The sequence below is a fragment of the Tursiops truncatus genome, chromosome 4 (assembly GCF_011762595.2).
Source record: "Tursiops truncatus isolate mTurTru1 chromosome 4, mTurTru1.mat.Y, whole genome shotgun sequence".
NCBI classification, from domain to species: domain Eukaryota; kingdom Metazoa; phylum Chordata; class Mammalia; order Artiodactyla; family Delphinidae; genus Tursiops; species Tursiops truncatus.
Window position 1 is genome coordinate 118094627 of NC_047037.1, and position 21287 is coordinate 118115913.

At 39.3% G+C, this 21287-nt stretch overlaps 2 protein-coding genes across 3 annotated transcripts in view; one reads left to right on the top strand and one right to left on the bottom strand.

Annotated features, from left to right (window-relative positions):
• CXADR (CXADR cell adhesion molecule) overlaps positions 1 to 655 on the top strand; it is a 73938-nt gene extending 73283 nt beyond the window's left edge. Inside the window, exon 8 of the mRNA XM_019922654.3 lies at positions 53 to 655. Within this exon, the coding sequence (XP_019778213.1) occupies positions 53 to 109 (57 nt within the window). The 3' untranslated portion in view covers positions 110 to 655. The remainder of the gene's footprint in view (positions 1 to 52) is intronic.
• BTG3 (BTG anti-proliferation factor 3) lies at positions 560 to 20359 on the bottom strand. 2 transcript variants are annotated; one of them, XM_033855980.2, is made up of 5 exons: positions 20228 to 20359; positions 16684 to 16862; positions 12003 to 12140; positions 6338 to 6545; positions 560 to 1237 (listed from the first exon to the last, which is right to left on the bottom strand). In XM_033855980.2, exons 2-5 carry the CDS (start codon positions 16854 to 16856, stop codon positions 998 to 1000), a joined length of 759 nt encoding a protein of 252 aa, XP_033711871.1. In that variant the 5' UTR covers positions 16857 to 16862; positions 20228 to 20359; the 3' UTR covers positions 560 to 997. The 2 variants fall into 2 exon arrangements, with proteins under 2 accessions (XP_033711871.1, XP_033711872.1); XM_033855981.2 differs by lacking the exon at positions 12003 to 12140.
• Between the last annotated feature and the right edge of the window lie 928 nt (positions 20360 to 21287).

A 21287-nucleotide genomic window follows, 5' to 3' on the forward strand; every position in this document is an offset into this window, starting at 1 on the left:
TTACCTTCGGGAAAAAACCTAAATTCTTATATCTTTTTTTCTCTTTTCGTAGTTCAAGTACACTTATGAGACTGCTGGCATTACAAGTGGTATAAATATGGACTACTGAAGAATCTGAAGTACTGTACTATTTGGCTTTATTTTAGACCTCTAATAAAGACTTTAACATGTTGAAAAAAAGCACAAGGCACAGAGATTAGCGTAGCTATAAGAACATTTCTGCTTTATGCCATGGCACTAGGCGTATAAGTCAGATGTCATATCAAAATTTGTACAGGCCAAATTGGTTAGGAAAATCCTACGTATAGTGACTCTAATGGTTGAAAGATGTTTCATTATATTTATATTTTCAATTATCTACTACTAACAAACTTTAGACGTTTTATATGAATCTTTTGATACTATAGCCTTTGGGAAAGGTATGGCTAATAAAAAGTCAATTTTTTAAAGAAAAGTTAATATTGTTAGTTTTATTCTTTGCTAAATATTTAATTAAACATATGGAAGTGAGATACCCTTTGCCCTTTCTCCCTTTTTATGCACAGAACAGAAGCACACATTGTCATGCCTCAAACTACTTTTTATTTGCAACTACATGATTTCACGCAATTCTTCTAAACAATGACATAAAATAGATTTCCTTGTGTATAAATAACTTACATACTCTCCATAAAGTAAATGCTCAAAGGTGCTAGAACAGATCGTCCACTCCTACAGTGTTCTCATATCCAACAGAGTTGATGCACAATATATAAATACTCAAGTCCAATATTAAAAACTCAGGCACTTGACTAACTTTAATAAAGTTTCTCAAACTATATCAATATATCTAAAGTGCATATATATTTTTTAAGAAAGATTATTCTCAATAACTTCTCTATAAAAATAAGTTTGATGGTTTAGCCCATCTAACTTTACTACTTTGAGTATGAACTTTTAATATGCAGTCAGGCTTATTCTACCTTCTCTCAACATGACACCAACAGAATCAAAGCAGCTAGTGAGGTGCTAACATGTGAGGATTAATCCAGTGATTCCGGTCACAATGCATTCCAGGAGGAGGTACCCATGTTACTGGAATTGGGCGATATGGTTTATTCTTCCTTCCCTGATTTGGATAACCAAATGGAACAGGAGGAGGGTAGTGACTTTGATGACCATTCCCTCGGTACATTCCTGGTTTTTTTCTGGGTAAAGGGTGCCACATTGGAAGAGGTGGGAATATCACCTCTGAAATCTGTAAAGAAGAGAAAACAGTAAGTTAATAAAAAGAAAAAATTAGTCATGTGTTATATAAAAACTAGGTGACCTTCCAGATTACTCATTAAAGAAAAACAAAATCACCCACCCACAACCCTAAGAGTAGGTCTAAGGCACATTCCTACAATCAAGTCTAAATATGTTAAAAACCTCAAATATAATAGGTGATCAATCAGCGTTTTTTCACTAAATGAGTGAAAATGAATAAACTCAAATACAGCAGTCTAAAGCAACCGGATATTTTCTGGCTATTTCAACCAAAGAAGATGAAAACACGGAATGAATAGAAGCTTGTAAGGACACATCATGTTTTAGACCACTGGTTTCCACAGCTGGCTAAAGAGTCACCTAAGAAGCTTTTAAATACAGAATGTTCATGCCCCAGCCCTGGTCTACTGAACAATATTAACAAAACTTTAGGAAGAAAGGCCAAGTATTTTGATGACCCTGCAGGTGATTCTAATGTAGCCAGTTCAGCATTTTGGAAAACAGTCTTAGGTTATCCCACAAGTCAAGTGGGACATCAAGTTCACATCATTCAAAATGTTATCAGCAGTTTCAGACCTCTCTGCTCAGAATGCCACACCCTGTGACTATGAGTTTCAGAGTTCTCTGATTTCTAATCTGCTCTTCCTAATATAGGCATTTAAAAATTTATATTCTGTGTAACAGCACTGCATTCATGATAGAAAATTCAAAAGGTACAAAATTGTTTACAGTGGAAAAAAGTCTCTCTTCTTCATGTGATTACCAGCTACCCTCTCAGAGGCAGCTGACACTAATCAATTGTTTGATCATCTTTAGAGATATTCTGTGAATATACTTGGTATACATCTATATACACATTTATAAAAACTCACAAAATTCTGTATACTGCTCTTTGCACTTGATAAATACATCTCAGAGACATTCATCTCAGTACATAATGACTTTTTTTTGTCATTTTACAGTTAGACAGTAATGCAATGACTATGCCATAACTAAATTAACTGGTGTCTTGTTGGTAGTACATTTAGGCTGCTTTCAGTCTTTTAATATCAAAAAAACAATGCACAAAAGCAAACGAAACAATGCAGCAGTGAATAACCTTAGCACAGTTAATTCTTGATTATCTACAATAATGGGGAAATAAAGAATTTAGAGTCCAAACTAATTGACCTATACTACAAACCAGTAGCAAAGTGGAATGTTTTCATTTCTTTGTACACTGGGGTGTTGATAAGCTTTTAAAACTGTCAGAAAGACACAATCCCACAGACAACCACTGTTCTGATTTTTATCACCAGACTGAGTTTTCCCTGTTTGTGAACTTAATATAAATGGAATCATGTGGCATGTATTCTTCTGTACCTGGCAAAAATTTTTTTTGGCCACACCGCTTGGCTTGTGGGATCTTAGTTCCCCAATCAGGGATCAAACCCATGCCCTCCGCAGTGAAAGAGGGGAGTCCTAATCACTGGACCACCAAGAAATCCCCAGCAAAATTCTTTTGCTCAATCAGATATTTTTTAGGTCCTTCCGTATTGTGTCTATTATTAGTTCTTTCTGTTTTAATGCTATTATCCTACTGTATGAATGAATACACAATTTCCTCCCATTCACTTGTTAATGGGTATTTAGGTTGTTTTCCTTTTTTTAATTAAATGATTATGAAAAAAGCTGTTATAAACATTCTAATATGAGGCTTTGTAGATATTTGTTTTTTTCATTTCTCTTGTTAAATACTTAGGAGTGGAACTGTTGGGTTATAGGGCAGATGCATATTTAACTTTGTAAATGCCAGTTTTCCAAAGTGGTTATACCATTTTACACTCCCATCAACAGTTTATGAATCCAGCTGCTTCACATCCTTGCCAACATTTGGTATTGTCAGACGTTTTAATTTTAGCCATTCTGGAAGTAGTGTTTCACTGCAGTCTCAATTTGAATTTTCCTGATGACAAATAAGGTTGAGCACCTTTTTCATTTGCTTACTGGCCATTTATATAACTTCTTTTGTACAGTGTTTATTCTCATCTTTTGCCCACTGTTTTTAATTGGATCATGACTTTTATTATTGATTTATAGGAGTGATTTTTAAAGTATATTCTGGAAACAAGTCCTTTGACAAATATATGTATTAAGAATATTTTGTCCCAGTCTATGCTTTTGCCCATTCGTTTTCTTAATGGTTTCTTTTTATTTATTTATTTATTTTTATTTATTATTTGGCTGCACTGGGTCTTTGTTGCTGCGCGTGGGCTTTCTCTAGTTGCAGCGAGCAGGGGCTACTCTTTGTTGCAGTGCGCGGGCTTCTCATTGAGGTGGGTTCTCTTGTTGCAGAGCTCGGGCTCTAGGCACAAGGGCTTCAGTAGTTGTGGCGCATGGACTTAGTGGCTCCGCGGCACGTGAGATCTTCCCAGACCAGGGATCGAACCCGTGTCCCCTGCAATGGCAGGTGGATTCTTAACCACTGTGCCATCAGGGAAGTCCCTCAAATTAGTTTTCTAATGTATGGTATCAGGTAGCAGTTAGGTTCACTTTTTTTTTTTTTTAATATATAGATTATCCAATTGTTCCAGTACTAGTTCTTGTATACTTACCCTACTGAATTGCTTTGGCACTTTTATTTAAAAAAAACAAAAACGAAATTGTACATACATGGGTCTACTTCTGGACTCTCTATCTGTTCCAATAATATATTTATATATCTTTAAATCATTATCACACTATCTTGATAAACATAATGACTTAATATTAGTGTGAGATCTCTGAGTTGATTCTCCTTTCTTTAAATTTTATCTAGAAAAAGGCTTTTGGGATTTTGATTGATAGCAAGTTGAAACTATAGATCAATTTGGGGAGAAATAACATAATTTTCATTCTTAATTAGTAGAATTATCTCTGGAGGTTCCTTTCAGAAAACACAGACCCCCCTCAGAGAACAAAGCTCAGAATTACTTTGCCCATACTTTGATAACCTCTTTTTTAAGGCTCTTGGTAATGCCAGGTTCAAGATGGAAAATGTATAGGTAAAAAAGATTAAAGTGGACCATCTGCACCAGCTTTCTACACAATGATTTTAAGAGCTATGCTTCTCAGTCATGAAATGTTTTGTAAGTGAATATAATGTCAAGGAGAAAAGCACATAAAGGACAGTTCAATTTCTATGCCTTTCTGTTATAATTTTATCCTAATAGTCTTTCAACATAGGGGAAAACAAATACAATTTAATTTTAGAAGAAAATCTAAAAATTAAAGGTCAATTTACTTGAAAAAATTAGCAGCAATCACTTCAATTTGGAATTTACATTCTTGCTTTGCTGTGTAACAAATAAAATTCTTGAGGTAAAATTAGCACACACCTGAATGAATTCCAGGCAATTTAACAGCTGTAATCTGTAGTACATAATACATCATACAGAGGAAAAAAATGTCCAAAATATTTATGGCCATGGTCTTAAAAATGATCCCTGAATTACAAATATTATGTTTACTTATCTATATAGGGAATCTCTTGGGAAGAATATAAAAATAACTGGTAATGAAAACCTCCATGCAAGGGCACAAGACTGGTCATTGTGGGAAGAGGAGGACGTGTCACTATTATACTCTTTTTTTTTTTTTAAATAAATTTATTTATTTATGGCTCTGTTGGGTCTTTGTTGCTGTGTGTGGGCTTTCTCTAGTTGCGGTGAGTGGGGGCTACTCTTCATTGTGGTGCGCGGGCTTGTCATTGCAGTGGCTTCTCTTGTTGTGGAGCACGGGCTCTAGGTGTGCAGGCTTCAGTAGTTGTGGCACGTGGGCTCAGTAGTTGTGGCTTGCGGGCTCTAGAGTGCAGGCTCAGTAGTTGTGGCACACGGGCTTAGTTGCTCAGCGGCATGTGGGATCTTCCCAGACCAGGGCTCGACCCAGTGTCCCCAGCATTGGCAGGTGGATTCTTAACCACTGCACTACCAGGGAAGCCCCTATACTTTTTCATACCGTTTCAACTTTTTGTTTTGGTTTGTATTTTTTTTTAAAGCAGGTGCATATGTTATAATATACACATATACATATACCCCTAAGAATGTGACAATCTTCAGAACTAAGCTTCCTCTCAAGCCTAAGAAGGATAATTCAACAATTAAAAAAAAAATAGGGCTTCCCTGGTGGCGCAGTGGTTGAGAGTCCACCTGCTGATGCAGGGGATGTGGGTTTCTGCCCTGGTCCGGGAAGATCCCACATGCCGCGGAGCGGCTGGGCCCGTGAGCCATGGCTGCTGAGCCTGCGCGTCCGGAGCCTGTGCTCCGCAACGGGAGAGGCCACAACAGTGAGAGGCCTGCATACCGCAAAATAAATAAATAAATAATTAATTAAGAACTCAAAAATTAAGTTATACTGAAAGGATGTTCATTATATAAATGTATCCTGGATTTAAAGGTTCAGTTTCTCATACTCATGGTACTCTGATTTCTTACTCATTAAGGTCTAAATTCTCATTTTAGCCCAAATCAAACCCTACCAGAAACCTGGTGTGTTTAATTATGTCTAATTAAGTCCAAATTAATAAAAATAGGTATATTTTAAAATATACTCAAAATTAGAAAAACTACACGTACAGAATAAGGCTCAACTCAAAGGACTTCTTTAAATTTTAGTATTAGTAGCTATATGACTCTTTAAATGTTAAAGCAAAGAAAGATATTGTTTTGGCTTGAGTGAAAAAGAATAATTTAGTGAGGTTTCTCTTTAATCATAGAAAGGGAAAGAACATGAAAGTTAGGTACAAATTGGAAGTGTTAAAGGCTACAAAAAAATGAGTAGCTATTTTTGAATGCAATAAGGATTTTTAAAACATCAGGAATGTTTTATCACCATTATTTTTTCTATTGTTTTTACAATGTATTCATCCCACTTATTTAGTAAAGCAGACCTTTGATAATATGACTCAGGATGCCTATTTCATCTGAGGTAGCAGCTTCCCCTTAGCGTGGGAAGGCAAGAACTGTGATCCAGAATTTCAACTCAGAAACTTTGGACAACATAAGCAGGACTACCTAGAATGCCCTTGCAAGCCTTGCTCATGACCTTCAATATGGAGCCACTTCATAGTTACCTGGTACACGGGGCTAGGGGTCGCAGCCACTGAATTGGGTTTCACTTCTACTTCCTTACTTGTTTCTTCATCTGAAGAAGAGGACCCTGAATGATAATCAGAGGTAACCTTATCAAGGGCCCTGGTCACTTTCTTGGAAATCTCATCCTTGTTCTCATCCTCATTTTCAAAGCTGGCAACAATGAATGCGTTGTTTTTCTCTCCATACCTAAGAATAAAAAAACCAAAAAACTTACACACCTTGAAGTCACATCAACAAAGCAAGGAATGTCCACAAAAACAACTGATCAGGTCTGGACATGCCATCAGTTCCAGGCAAAGAAGGAACCCTCCCAGAACTTGATTCTACATCTATAGTATCCTAACCCAGCTCCATGCCAACAGGCAGGCCACAATTTTCTACTCCTGGTCTATTAAAGTACAAATAAAAAGTGACCTCATTCTCTTTTCCAATTTTCTTTTCTACTGTCTCCTGACAAAAATAAGTTGTCTACAGTATCAGAGAAACTCATTGTTTTGATTACATTTTTGTACGTACCACTGAAACTGGCCATACAGAACTTTCTAACAAATTTTTAACTGACCCTTATAACAGATCCTAGTAATTCAAGTCAAAAATCAACCAGACATTTCCTATGGGATTTACTTTTACCACGATTAAATAAAAAAGAGGCCTCTGTTTCCTATATCCACACTGACAAAAACGAGAACTGAGGCAACTGTTGAAGTACTACTGTTGAGGAAAATAAAAGGATTTTGCTTGAATTTTTCTGCTGATTTCATAGAGATTCCTATGATAAATGCTTACCCCTCATCTTATTTTTTTAAAATTAAGCAAACGTTTTTATCCTTCCAAAACATTTTTAAAGCTTTGATCTAAGAAAAATAATTGTCAGAACATGTAACTTCGGCTGTTGGGTACTAGAAAAAAGGAAAATAAATTCTGCAATGAGGGAAAATAGCACAACACACAGTAAAACTAGGAGTTTTCATTGAGAGGACAGAGGAGAAACCCACAAATCCATTCAAATAGATTGCACAACATAAACAATATGAAACAATTTCTACGAAGTTAGGACAAAGGAAATGAATTGTTAAGCAGTCTTACATAGCATGTAATTAAAGTTAAACAAAGTGATTCTAAGCTTAAAAAATATAACAACATGAACAGAAAATAGGGTTAATTGACTATGATGTCAATTAATTTCATTCATGATAATTCTTATCTCAAATTATTTCTGAATCAGGATTATATCTACAATTAAGTAAAAGGCCTAACTGCAACAAAGCCTTTGAAAGTTTAAATGGCAATCAAGTAGTCTCACAGGTGAGTTCTGCTTCTTTCAACTGTGCTATCTTCCGTTCTCATAGGCTGGATGAGGCCATAAATGCAATCTAAATATGGTACATAATTTCCTTTTCTATTCTTTTTCAGTCTCTCTCATAAAAGGAGTTGCTGCAGGATGGTGGAAAGAGCACTAGACATGTTTCTGGTTCTGTTCTGTCATTAACTAGCTCTGTTACCAGGTGCAAGTTATTTAATCTCTCCTGGCCTTAGTTTCCTATCTGCAGAATGAGGAAGCTGAAGATGCCTGGCTAGTGGTTAGTCTTCAGCTGGTGATTCTTCTTAGAAGATGCCTGAACAGTGGGAAGGGTTCTTCACAACACAGAATTCATGAAGTATAATTTCAAGATTACTTAGCCTTGGGTTGTAGCAGTGGAAATCTACCCCTTGGTCCTCTCCAGGTTTAAAGACACAACAAATTTCAATAAAATCAAAGGTTAATTCATATATTAATACCAGCAGTATTAACAATGGGCTTAGGCCTACCTTCAGTATTGCCCATTAATGGAGTCAAAATTCAAGCAAAACAGAAAGGCAAGAAATTTGAGAAAAATCCCTGCCTCTGTAGAAACAGAAACCTAATCCAAGGGCAGACATCTAATGATTGAAGGATCAGCTTTATTAACTCAGGTTTCTTCGACACTCAAGCTCAGTTAGGTTCTGCATTTTTCCCGTGGTAGTATTTTGGTATGAGGGCTCTCTTCAGGGTAAGTGAAGCTACTTACTATATTACTGTACATTAGAATGTGCAGTTAATTCCTCAGAATTCGTAATGGACAACTTTTAAATTTTCCAAATTTCAATGACACACTGCTAAAACATTCAGGTCTACTGAGTTAATTTGAAACAAATCAATAGTATCTATTGCTCTTTATCAGGAAAAGAAAGGATTACAGAAATTACAAACAAAAAAAGAAGTGTAGAATATTGAGTAGATAATAAAGCTGCCAGCTATTTGCAGGCCTTCTCCTTATAGGATCTGTTGTCTATTCAGTATCTTCTAAAATATTTCACTTAGTGAAATATTTCTAACTATATAACATTTTGCACTCTTCCAATATTTATCCTTATGGAATAACTATGAAGAATGTTCTCTTTGAGTGCATTTCAATTTTTTTCATAACCTTAGCCTTTAGTATACCAATGAGTTATTATTTTTAATGACTCAGATATTTATTCAATTATATAACTGCTATATCAGCTTTAATTTTCAGAATAGTTCCAGTTTTGGTCTAAAAGCACTAATATCTCAGTCTCCTCTATTAATTTATAGCAATCACCTCTACCCAATCACTAACAGGTCTTTCTTTCTGGGATTTCTATCATTACTGAATGAGCACTCATATTCTGAAAATATCAATAATTTCTATTAACTGTGAAAAACCTCACATCATAGCCACTTTGGGGCAAAATTCTGATCATATATAAAATAATTAGAAGGCTACTGAATGCAAAGATTTTCTTATATTAACAAGATTAAAGCACAGTAATTTTTTATTATCTGGCATCATCAAGTAATGAAGTATCCACTTAAGTAGAATGTCCATGTAACTAAAGCTTTTATCTTCAGGTGCCAAGATGTAGTTTAAGCATTTCAAATAAATATGTCCAAAATGTTTATATAATTAGCCAACTTCTTAAACATCCTTGGATATGGAAACTTTTCCCTAATGACTTAAGATCGTTGTATTAAGTATTCATTATTTGATGTTGTGATAATACATTTGGGTCAACTCTTTTGCTTTTTTGTTCCTGCCTCTATGTCAGACTATTACTTTTTTTTGTAGCTTTATGACAACAGTATCCTGGGGGATTGGTTCCAGGACCATCCCTGCCTCCCTCCAATGCCAAAATCTGTGGATGCCCAAGTACCTTAAATAAAATGGCATGGTACTTTGCATACAACCTATGCACACTCTCCCATACACTTTAAATCATCTCTAGATTACTTATCATATCTAATACAATGTAAATGTTATATAAATAGTTGCATAGCATGGCAAATTCAAGTTTTGCTTTTTGGAACTTCTTTCCCCCCCCCTCAAATATTTTTGAACTAAAGTTGGTTGAATTCATGGATGTGGAAACCTCAGATACAGAAGGCCAACTGTACTAGGAACAATCCCCTTTCAAATGCCACATAATTTTTTATGGGCTGGAAAACTATACAACTAACTTAAAAGAACTGTGTGTTAAGTAAGAGTAAATCATGATCAAAGTGTGGGCCTCATAAAAAGTAAACATTTCAATATAGTAACTTTGTGATAGCTATTTCTTGTACACTGAGGTCTTCTGCAGGGATTCATTCAGTGGTCCAAGTCTATAAAACAAAGTCTGATCCTGGCCTATGGTAAGTGCTTAATTAGTCCCAGACTCTAAAAATGTTTGACCTTCTTAGACCAAAAATTGAGATATCTTGCTCTTCCTTTTTCTGAGAAATAAGTATTGGAGAATCTACTACCTACACCTGGTTTCCCAAAGCAATAAGCTTATATAAGCCACCAGCTTATATCAAGCAGCTCCAGGGTGGTCCAGAAAATTGTTGCAGGATTACCATGTATTTTTCCAACATGTCTTCACCACCACTTTCACTGCTGCAGATCATGTCAAAGGCTATGACCACCTTTGGAACATATTAGGGTTGCATCAAAAAGCACCTCTACTATAATCAATGGGTGAACTGTACCTCTAAACCAAAGAGAAAACCCTAAAGGAACAGCTGTAGGAAATTACTCACAGGGGTTCCATGCATCTATTTATCCTGTTCCTCCTGCCTGGAAATGTCCTTCCAACCTTGTCATCTAGCCAACTGCAACTCATCCTTCCCCACTCAGCTCAAGTATCACCTACTCTACAGTCAGCCCTCCATATCCATGGGTTCTGCATCCATGCATTCAACCAACCACAGACCAAAAACATTTGGGGAAAAACAATCCAGAAAGTTCCTAAAAGCAAAACTTGATTTTTTTTCAATTCAAGCAACTATTTACATAGCATTCACATTATACTTACAACTATTTACACAGCATTTACATTGCATTAGGTACTATAAGAAATCTAGAGATGATTTAAAGTATATGGGAGGTTATGCATAGGTTATATGCAAATACTACACTATTTTATATAAGGGACTTGAGCATCCGAGGATATTGCCTCTGTGTGTGTGTGTGTGTGTGCATGTGGCCGGGGCGGGGGCATGTTCTGGAACTAATCCCTCACCAATACCAAGGGCTGACTATAGTCTTTCCTGAGGCAGTGACTTTCTCCTTTGTGCCACCAACTACTGCATTTTGTACATAATTCTATTATAGCACAAATCACACTCTGTTGTAATCTGCTTATTCTTTCTTCTCCCTTATTACACTCTGAACTACCTGAAAGAAGAATGTCACTTTCATTTTTTAAAAATCTTACAACTAAGAATGCCTGGTCCAAAATGAGTATATTTTTATTTTATTTATTTATTTATCTATGGCTGTGTTGTGTCTTTGTTGCTGCACGCGGGCTTTCTGTAGTTGCGGGGAGCGGGGGCTACTCTTCGTTGCAGTCCACGGGCTTCTCATTGCAGTGGCTTCTCTTGTTGCAGAGCACGGGCTCTAGGCACGTGGGCTTCAGTAGTTGCAGCACTTGGGCTCAGTAGTTGTGGCTCGCAGGCTCTAGAGCACAGGCTCAGTAGTTGTGGCGCATGGGCTTAGTTGCTCCACAGCGTGTGGGATCTTCCTGGACCAGGGTTCAAACCTGTGTCCCCTGCCTTGGCAGGCCGATTCTTAACCACTGCACCACCAGGGAAGCCCACAATGAGTATTTTTAGAATGAAGTTCAATTAGATTTCATACCTAACACTCACCTTTTACAATTCTGCTCATTAGGAGACAAGAAATAATTTCCATTATGAAAATAAAACCATGAAAATATCACTCAGCCACTTAAAAACCAAAAAGGGGGAGGGAGGCAAGAGTAGAAACAAACAGAAACAGAAATCAACCAAAAGTTAATATCCAGTATTATTTGGGATTAGCGTCTTTCCTAATTTGAAGAGGGGAAAGACAAGGGCACCACCAATGAAAGAAGATATAATTGACCTATAGGGAGTCTAGGTGTCTAAATTCTACAATAGAGTTCTTGGTAAAGCTCTAAAAAAAAAACCCTGCTCTATCAGTTTTTGAGTTCCAAGAAGAATAGTTTACAAAATTCACAGCTGAGAAAGCCAAACAACCAGCTCCTGGCTATAAAAATACATGTGTAGGCAGTACCTGAGAGAATTTCATAAAATCAGTTCCAGCATGGTAATCAGTTAAGCTGCCAAACTCAAGAACTCACCGACAGCACACCTCACATGGGTCCACCCATAGAGTGAGTTCCTTTGGCAAGCCCAGGTCACTGTACAAAATGCAGCTGTTCTCACAGGCTTTCAGGACATCAGGATCAACTCTCTGAAACTTATTGACACGAATGCATCTACAACAAAGTGGAGTAATGTTAATAGCTTTAAATAAATGTAAATCAGAAACTTTGTTATATCTATTAGTTTTTGCCAACATGAATTTAAAAAAATAAAATGAACCCTGGCAAAGAACCCAGGAATATCTATCCTAAATAGATAATAAATCTGAACTAAAGGCAAAGAGGCAGCAGCATCATCAAGACTACCCAGCCTGGTGGAAAGAAGAGTCTGTGTGAGCACAGGGAAATCACTAGAACTGGCTCTACTTCATTTCACACAGAAACTACTCAATCTCACACGTACATTAAATGAGCAAGGAGTATGAAAGTTGCAAGAAATTACTTAGAGCTTTGAAGTAAAAGTTTTAATAGGTCAAATTCCTATATAACAAAATCTCCAACTCACAAAAGACCTCGACCAATGGTTCAAATAATATTTGGAAATTCTTGTGACAAGTTTTGATCTGTTGTTACCTTGCTTAAGAAGGGTATCCTATGCCTTACCTATAATTGTTCTCTAAATACCGAATCAGTCAAGGACACAGAACCATTCATACCATGTACTTAAGATTAAAATATAATCCAGGGACTTCCCTGGCAGTTCAGTGGTTAAGAATCCGTCTTCCAATGCAGGGGACGCGGGTTTGGTCCCTGGTCGGGGAACTAAGACCTCACACCGCAACTACTGAGCCGGTGCACTCTGGAGCCCGCATGCCGTGATGAGAGAGAAGCCCGCGCACCGCAACAGAAGATCCTGCATGCCACAATGAAGATCCTGCATGCCACAACTAAGACCCGATGCAGCCAAATAAATTAATTAGAAAAAAAATCCAAAAGTGTTATTGGCTTATTTCACTTAACCTCTGTTACTCGAGTTTTCCTTTTTTTTTTTTTAAGTTATTGAAAGAGAGAAAAAAATTCTAAACCACTAAAGACTGTTCCTTTTTTTTTTTTTTTGGTCGCACCACATGGCTTGCAGGGATCTTAGTTCCCCAACCAGGAATCTAACCCATGCCCACAGCAGTGAAAGCACAGAGTCCTAACCACTGGACTGCCAGGGAATTCCCATCTGTTCCAATTTTTCTAACCTAAGAAATACCATTCACAGCTACCTATCAGAATGCTCAAAGACGGTTCTCAGTATGAATGCAAAAATACCTGTTAAAGTAAGTATTCTGCTTACATAGAGAAACGTTAGCTACAATGAAAGTATTTACTGCCTACAACTAAGAAATCAATCACGAGAACCCAGGTTTTAGTACGAGTCCTGAGTACTAGTATTATTGGGTGAATTTAGATTAAGTCATTTTACTTCTTCAGACCCCAAAAATATGGAAAATATAAGTTAATTGACAAATACTGATTATATCACTAAATACAATACTGTAACATCAACAGAATATACTATTTAAATTTTTTTAAAGTTTAATTATTAGTTAATTTCAACTTTCATTTAAAACAGTGAAAAAAGTTCTCATTAGGTAACAGCTAATATGTATTTCTAAATAATAATAATAATAATAACTCTTTTTGAAGGTTTACCATGCAATAGAGAGTCTTCTGAACGCTCTGCATGTACAGGCATACCTCAGACATTGCAGGTTTGGTTCCAGACCACAGCAATAAAGCGAGTATCTCAATAGAGCTAGTCACACAAATTTTTGGTTTCCCAGTATATATAAAAGTTGTATTACAGTACACTGTAGTCTATTAAGTGTGCAATAGCATTATGTCTAAAAAACAATGTACATAGCTTAATTAAAAACTACTTTATTGCTAAAAAATGGTAACCATCTGAGCCTTCAGCAAGTCTTTGTAACAGTAACACCAAAGATCACTGATCACAGATCACCAAAACAAATATAATAATGAAAAAGTTTGAAATACTGTAAGAATTACCAAAATGTGACAGAGACACAAAATGAGCAACGGCTGTTGGAAAACTGGCACTGATAGCCTTGCTCAATGCAGCTGCACAAACCTTCAGTTTATAAAAAACGCAATGTCTGTGATGCGCAATAAAGCAAAGCACAATAAAATAAGGTATGCCTATGTTAACTTTTTAAATTTTCACAATGATCCTGTGAGTTAGATACTATTTTCTCCACTGTAAAAAAGAAAGGAGGCAGAGAGAGTTTGAGTAACTTGCCCAAAATTACACAGCTAGAAAGTAATGAATCCAGAGCTCAGATCCAGACGAGATGCCAAAGTTCACTTTATTAAACAACCCTATTATGCCTGTACTTATCGTAACATCACCGTTAACAATTTAGCAAATTCAGAGTAAAAAAAATATTTTAAGCCATGTAAGATACTCTTTATTCCTTTCTATAAGATGGTCCTATGTTACAGATTCTAATGTTGTGTAGGTTGATTCAAAAGTCCCATGTGCACCAGGATCAAAAGCAATTAAGCGTAAGGTAGATCTTAGATGTATGTGTTTGTTTTTTTTATCTACAACGAGGGAGATGTAGGCTCTAAGCTTAAAAAAATATATGTAAATATAGATGCTTAAATAGAGACTCGCTTCAACAAAATTTGCATACCTTACATATTTTTATGCTATTTTTTTCACTCTAGATACTGCGACGATTTACCCATTAACCACTCTTCAAAAACAAGATTTTAAAAGCTGCATAAAAATAGTCCATTGTTTACTTAATGTTGACAGTGTAGCGCTTTCCAATTTTTTTGCAATTATAAAGTGTAAGAAATATCCATATTCATACATATTTGTCTGCATTCTGATTATGCTTCTAGAATAGATTTTAGGAGATCTACTTTTCAAAGACTGTGAATATTTTTATAGATCTTGATAATGTTACCAAATTGCTCTTATTTGTATAAGAGAAACACACCTCCCTGCAGAGAAACATACTAATTTATAAAAACTTTAGAAGAAAAAGAACTTTACGGATTGAAGAGTCTACTAACTCTGGTTAATCCTATAGTCTATTCATTTTTATAAAAGAAACGACCCACAATTAACTCTAATAGTTTTCTACTTCAAAGACGGCTTCAAAATGACTCAATAATGATACTTCTGATTATATGCCGATTTAATCCTATGGATAACTTTTTTCCTCAAGTTTTTAGAATTAATGGAAATAAAATTGTACACTGTCTGACCTTTAAGCATTTACTTGATAGTGTCTCCTTTTTCAGTAATAGTACGGTGGCTTGGCACTTCCAAAAGCTTTAGTCCAATGTCAATTACATCAGTGTAAAAAGCTTGAACAGCTCTAATTCACAAAAGCTGTTCACTCTATCAGAAATGAAGATGTGCAGAAAAAATTAAGAGAATCAAGTGAGAGGATAAAAAACAGTAACTTGAGTGCTTTATATAGAACATCCACATTTCTACTTTCACTCACCACATTTTCCAATATACTAGGAAACCTCTTTGGATAGAAATGAAGAGGAAAATATATCAATTACTTTGATCTTTTCTTTTCAACAGATCATATGCTCACCTGGCTTTTAGCAAATGAGAACTAAACAAATCATATTTTCACCTCCCTTGCACACTCCGTGAACAGTCTTACAGTTTCAAGAGCTCAGCGACTGAAAGGAAGTTCTTTTTACTGTGAAGGGCTGATTTGTGGAGGAATCTTTGGGGACAGCAATATGCATAAATAAAAGAATTTCTGTATTCATGATAGTCACAACTGTTCCACTTTTATTTTTTTGGTCACATCCACAAATGGGGCATGGTTTGAACAGCTGAGTTTAGCAGAATATTCTCAACTCAGGTTCCCAAGTAGTCACATAAATACTAAAGAGTGAGCATGCCAGGACATGTTTTACAGGAGGCTGCTCTTCTTTAAACTGTAAATGTAACTTATAAACCACAGTACAAAAGATAGCTGGGAGTGAGAATTGCCTTCACTCTCAGAGACAAGGCTGTGGGAGGACTGTGGTATACAGAAAGCTCATAAGAATTTAGGGTCAGTGAGACCTGAATTCAAATCCCAGAGCTAATACTTACCAGTTGTGAATCATAGGTAAGTTACCTTCATCTATAAAATGGTTACAATGGCTTCTACCACAACGAATTATGCACAGTACAAATGAAATTATTCCTGTGTCAAGAACATGTTAGGTGTCTAATAACCTTAGTTCTCATTTGCCAAAAAACTTCTAACACGTAACATGTAATTTACTTTTAAATACAAGGAACTCATTTCCCTCAACCCTTACCATGCCCCCTTTTAAGTGATAGTTTTAGGGGTTCTCTACAATTGGGAAAGCCCTCAACTACCTGTGATACTTAAAGAAAAACACTCAGGAACCACACTATGACCACAAGACTAACTCCCATGAGCCTATACTATTAGCCCCCCAAGTCCAGGCAGTGGGACTCGAACAACGAATACTTGTATTTTAAAGTGAATAAGGAAAAAATAAAACTGACACACTCCTGAGTTGGGTATTTTGCAGATAAACTGTGAAAGGCATGGACTGGACACACCCATCATTCCTCTGGCCTGGCACTCATTTGAGGAGCTGATCAGCCTCTTCATTTAGTCCAATCTAACTGTCCAAGCTATTCCTTTACCTGTAGGCCTGTCCTTTTGATGGTTTTTCCGGATACCAGTGATTTTTATATTTTTCTTGAAGTATTAGAGTCAATTTCTCAGCAAACCTCTCGACTGCTTCTTTTTTCAACTTATCATGTTTTCGAACTAGCCTTGTGAAAAAGAAGACTACGGCAGCAATTTCGTTCTTCATCTTTCCCTGCAAAGATAAAATAGTTTTTCTCAAAAAACCAAAACATCAAAACTTGAAGATAAAGCTCTGCAAAATATCCCTCCTTTACAGCAGCACCCCTTCCTCCTTCTAATTTTATCTTGTTTCACTGGTTCATATCTGGAGTAGGGAACAGTCACTAATTTATGTCATAAAGACCTTATTATAAAATACTGTTCAAGAGTCTTATCACCTAGCTTTGTAAAGGAGTTCAGTAAAGAGAGCACACCAAATTGCTCCTGTTAGCTAAAATAAAATCAGAGATATCACTCAAAGAGAAGCATTACAATGATACCATTATATAGTTTTTACTTAAATGTGTCAATATTTAGCTACAATAATTCAAGTTTAAAGTTCTATAAAATAACTTGTATTTTAAAACATAAAAAAGTCCACTTTAAAATCCAGTATTGTAGTCACTACTTTGGCAGTTCCTAAAAAGGTCATATATATAGCTACCATATGACCCAGCAATTCTACTCCTAGCTCTATACCCAAGAGAAATGAAACCATATGTTCACACAAAAACTTGTACACAAATGTCCACAGAAACATTATTCATAATAACTAAAAAGTAGAAATAAACTAAATGTTGATCAACTGATAAATGGAAAAATAAAGTGTGGTATATTATTCGGCAACAAAAAGAAATGACATACTGATATGTGCTACAACATGTATGAAACTTGAATACATTATGCGAAGGGAAAGAAGCCAAAAGACCAAATACTGTATGACACCAATTATATGAAATGTCCAGAATAAGCAAATCTATATAAACAGAAAGTAGATTAGTGGCCTAGGGGTAGGAGGATGGGGGGGAAGGAGTGATGTCAGTGAGTATAAGATTTCCTTTTGAGGTGATGAAAATGTCCTAAAATTGACTGTGCTGATGGTTGTACAACTCTGTGAATGTACTAAAACCGAAGACCTGTACATTTTAAATGTGTGAATCGTATAGTATGTGAATTATATTTCAATAAAGCTGTTATACACAAAGGAAAAAAATCCATTATCGAGCTTCTGTAAGCACTTTCAAGAACAGAGATATATTTACCTAAAAAATATGACCAAAAAACCCCAACTCTATCAAAACATATTTAAGAGAGTGGAAATTCAGGGTCATTCACAGAAAATCTAAAAGAAATAATCAAAGATTCAGCTGCATATTGGAACTGCCTCAAGAAGGACTCTTTTTAAATGACAGATCTGATTTATCACTGATTAATGCATAAAGGCAAAAACCTTGTACTGGGATTGTTTCGATGTATATTCTTTCTTTGCTTGATGAGCTCATTCATTTGGCTGCTGTAAGTAACTTGGAGTTATTCAGATGCTGCGTTTATTAAGCAACATCACCTTTTCAGAGCCAATTATTAAAGACATACAGCCCCTGTTATGTTTAGTGGAAAAACTGACCAACCCAGCCTATAGTTTGTGTTCTTTCACATTTAAAAAATACAGCTGATTCTGTTAGCTTCCTTTTTCTTTTCTCAAAGTTGCTCTTAAAGTCCGTCTTCATAAGATTCCTTTCCTCCTTGTGCAAATTCAAACAAGGGACCTCAGTGTGAAATAAATTCTATATGTTATTTGAGAGGTGTGCTGGCAGCCATGGCCACCCTGATGCTAGATGGGAAGACACCCAGACCTTCCTCCTGGAAACCCTAGAATGCCAAGTCTACCTTCTATGGCCAGCTGCACACAATCCCAGCCCTCCACAACTGCTGTGCAGCCTCCTCCTGAAAAAAAGTCAGCCATTTCCACTTATAAAGCTATATTTATACTCCACCACCTTATGATGGAAAAGAAAACCCACTGCAATTTAATACATGGTTTGGGATGAAACTTGCTGATGGAACTCCATTAGCCTCCACCCCACCAAAGAAAACTAGAAAGGTACTCAATCCCTAACTAGCTCATTCTCCTTATTCATTAAATTGGCCAACTATGTTCCACATATCTGAGTTTTGTTTTCCTTTTATTTTTTCTTCTCTGTTTCATATCAAAAAATAAAAGGAAGAAAGGAAGGAAAAGAACCACTTAGTGGTGGCTTTGGGTTGTAACACAAGATGAGTCATATGGAATTACTTTTTTTTTTTTTTCAGTTTGAGGGAATGATGCCTGGAAGAGCTGAGAATTTAACCCACCTCCACCGGTCAGTATTCTAGGAGTACCAAAAGGGCAGCCCTAGAGGGGAGAGTTATGAGGTCAGGGAGAGAGAAACCAGAAGCCAGCAGGGCCAAGAAGCCCTTAGGCGCCCCGAGTAAGTCGCCGCAATTCCTCCACCCACACTCGGAGCGAAAAGCTCCCATTTTAAACATCGCACGGTGACGTCATCCTCGGACGTAGTCACCGAGGCGGCTGCCCCTCAAGTTCTACTTTGTTCCACAGGGTCCTCTGCTCACGGCGGCGGGGAGAGAACCCAAAGGAAAATCCAGTCCTGCCTTCCAGGAGTTCATAACTTTGTACTTTTCCCTCTCTTGTAACGAAGAGCTTCATCGCGGCCGTTTCTAGAAACAAGTATTTCTCCCGACAGACGTTCCCAAGGTTGAGGAAGGGGGGGTGGCGGGGGGAGGTCCCGGCCGCGGGGGGTGACGAGCCCTCGACCAGGCTCCGCGGCGACACAAAGCGGGCTCTGGACCCCGAGCGACAGGATTCCCACGGGGCCGGGAGTTGGGCTTTGTAAGCCATCCAAGCCTGCTGCTCGGCACTCGCGCTTGGGTTTGAAGAGCGCCGGGTGAGTAGGCACCAAACGTCCCCACCCACTCTTGGAAGAACGGCCTGCACGCGCGTCCAACTTCTGCAATCGCGGGTTTTCCTGAGTTAAGGGGTCAGCGCCCCGAGCCCCCTTCCCTCCCTCCCGCGAACAGCCTCGCAGGGTCCGCAGCCCCCGGGAAGGCTCCAGCCTCCGGCAGCTCCGGGTTCAAGGACCGGGCTCCCCTCAGGCGCGACTCCCCCCCGCCCACCCAGACAGCGAGCCGGATCCCCGGCTCCAGAAAACCCACAGACGCGGAGGGGGAGGGGGCGTGGGCAGGCGCAGGGCTGTCGCCCACCGCGAGCAGAAGGTAACGCGCGGTGAAAACGTGGCAGGAGCCTCGAGGCGGCGTCTCCTCCGTCGCGATGCCGCTGAGGGTCCCGCGGAAACGCTCGCGGGCCGCCCCCCTCCGTCCCCAGCCCTTCCTTCGCGCCGGGCCAGAGCCGATGCAAGCAGGTTCGACCCCGCACTCCTCCTGGTTCCCCCGCGCGCTGCCCGCCCGCGAGCCTTCGACGTGGCCGCAAAGGCGCCCGGACCACCCTCCTCCCGAAGCCCTCAGCCCCGCCATGTCCGCCTCCTCCCGGCCCAGTATCCTCACCGCCGCCGCCTCCGCTCTGGGGCCACAGATTCCCTCCTGGCCGGGAACCGAGGGCGCCGCCTCAGCGGGCCGGCGCTCGGCGGCAGTGAGCGCGGCGAGCCTAGTCTGGCGCGTGCGGCTCCCGCGTCGTCGGGCGGCCGAGCGCGCGCTGAGAGGGCGGGCTGGTGGGCGCGCGCGAGTGAGCGAGCAAACGCGGCTCTGAAGCGGCGCGCGGGGGGCTCGCGGCCCGGAAGAGGGGAGGGGCGATGACCCGGGAAAGGGATGGCGCCGCGCGGGACCGGCTCGCGCTCCTCGGGGGGAGGAGCCAGAGGCAGGGCTTCGTCGACGTCCCGCCCCCAAGGCTCCGGCCTCGCTGTGCGAGCCTCGAAGCGCCTTCAGTCTTGCGACGCGCCAGCGGAGCTTCAGGTCAGACGGCGAGGGCCGCAGCACCGCGGGCTTCCCTCCTCGGGAAGGAACGGCGCTGAGAGCCGAGCGGACCCTCGCCAGCCCGCCCTACCTGCTGCAGCGTCTTCGGGGGTCGCGTGGGCCACTTCCCCTCTGCTGCCTAGGCCTCTGCTTCCCCCTCTCGTTTCTCCTTGTCGCCCTGCGCCCTGACACCCTCCGGCCGGGAGGACGGATACTAGACCCTGCTCTGTAGAGGTCCAGTTCTCTAGACCTGGGGCTTCGGGGGCGGGTTGGGGGGCGTGGGGGTCTACACAGATCAGACGGAAGGCGGACTTTGCCTTTGTGGACTGATGCGCTTCCTTGCTGTGATAGTTACGGGCACGTCAGCTGTGCAGCTGCCTTGTGATCTTTCAGTTTGTTTCGAAGTCTTAGTTGGGCCCCTCCCTGGCCGGGCTGGTAGCTCCCTCAGAGCAGGGACTGCCTCCTGTTGACCCTTGTGTCCCAGCTTGGCACTGAGTACAGTGTCTTGCACAAAGGAGGGGCTGCAGGGATGTTGGCTGAATGAAACCTTCAGAGTCCAAGCTTTCTATTTCCCAGCCACTTCTAGTCAAGGACTTCCAGAGACAAAGCTTAATCTTTGAACAAATGCAAATGTGGAAAAGGTACGTTAACTTAA

Excerpts from the sequence above, each read along its gene's own strand:
- BTG3 (XM_033855980.2), bottom strand. The coding sequence starts at position 16,856 with ATGAAGAACGAAATTGCTGCCGTAGTCTTCTTTTTCACAAGGCTAGTT. Across the intron at positions 12,141-16,683 it reads TCAAAAGGACAGGCCTACAG|ATGCATTCGTGTCAATAAGT; the intron begins GTAAAGGAATAG and ends ACTTTGTTGTAG. Across the intron at positions 1,238-6,337 it reads CCCCTAGCCCCGTGTACCAG|ATTTCAGAGGTGATATTCCC; the intron begins GTAACTATGAAG and ends TCTTCTTTACAG.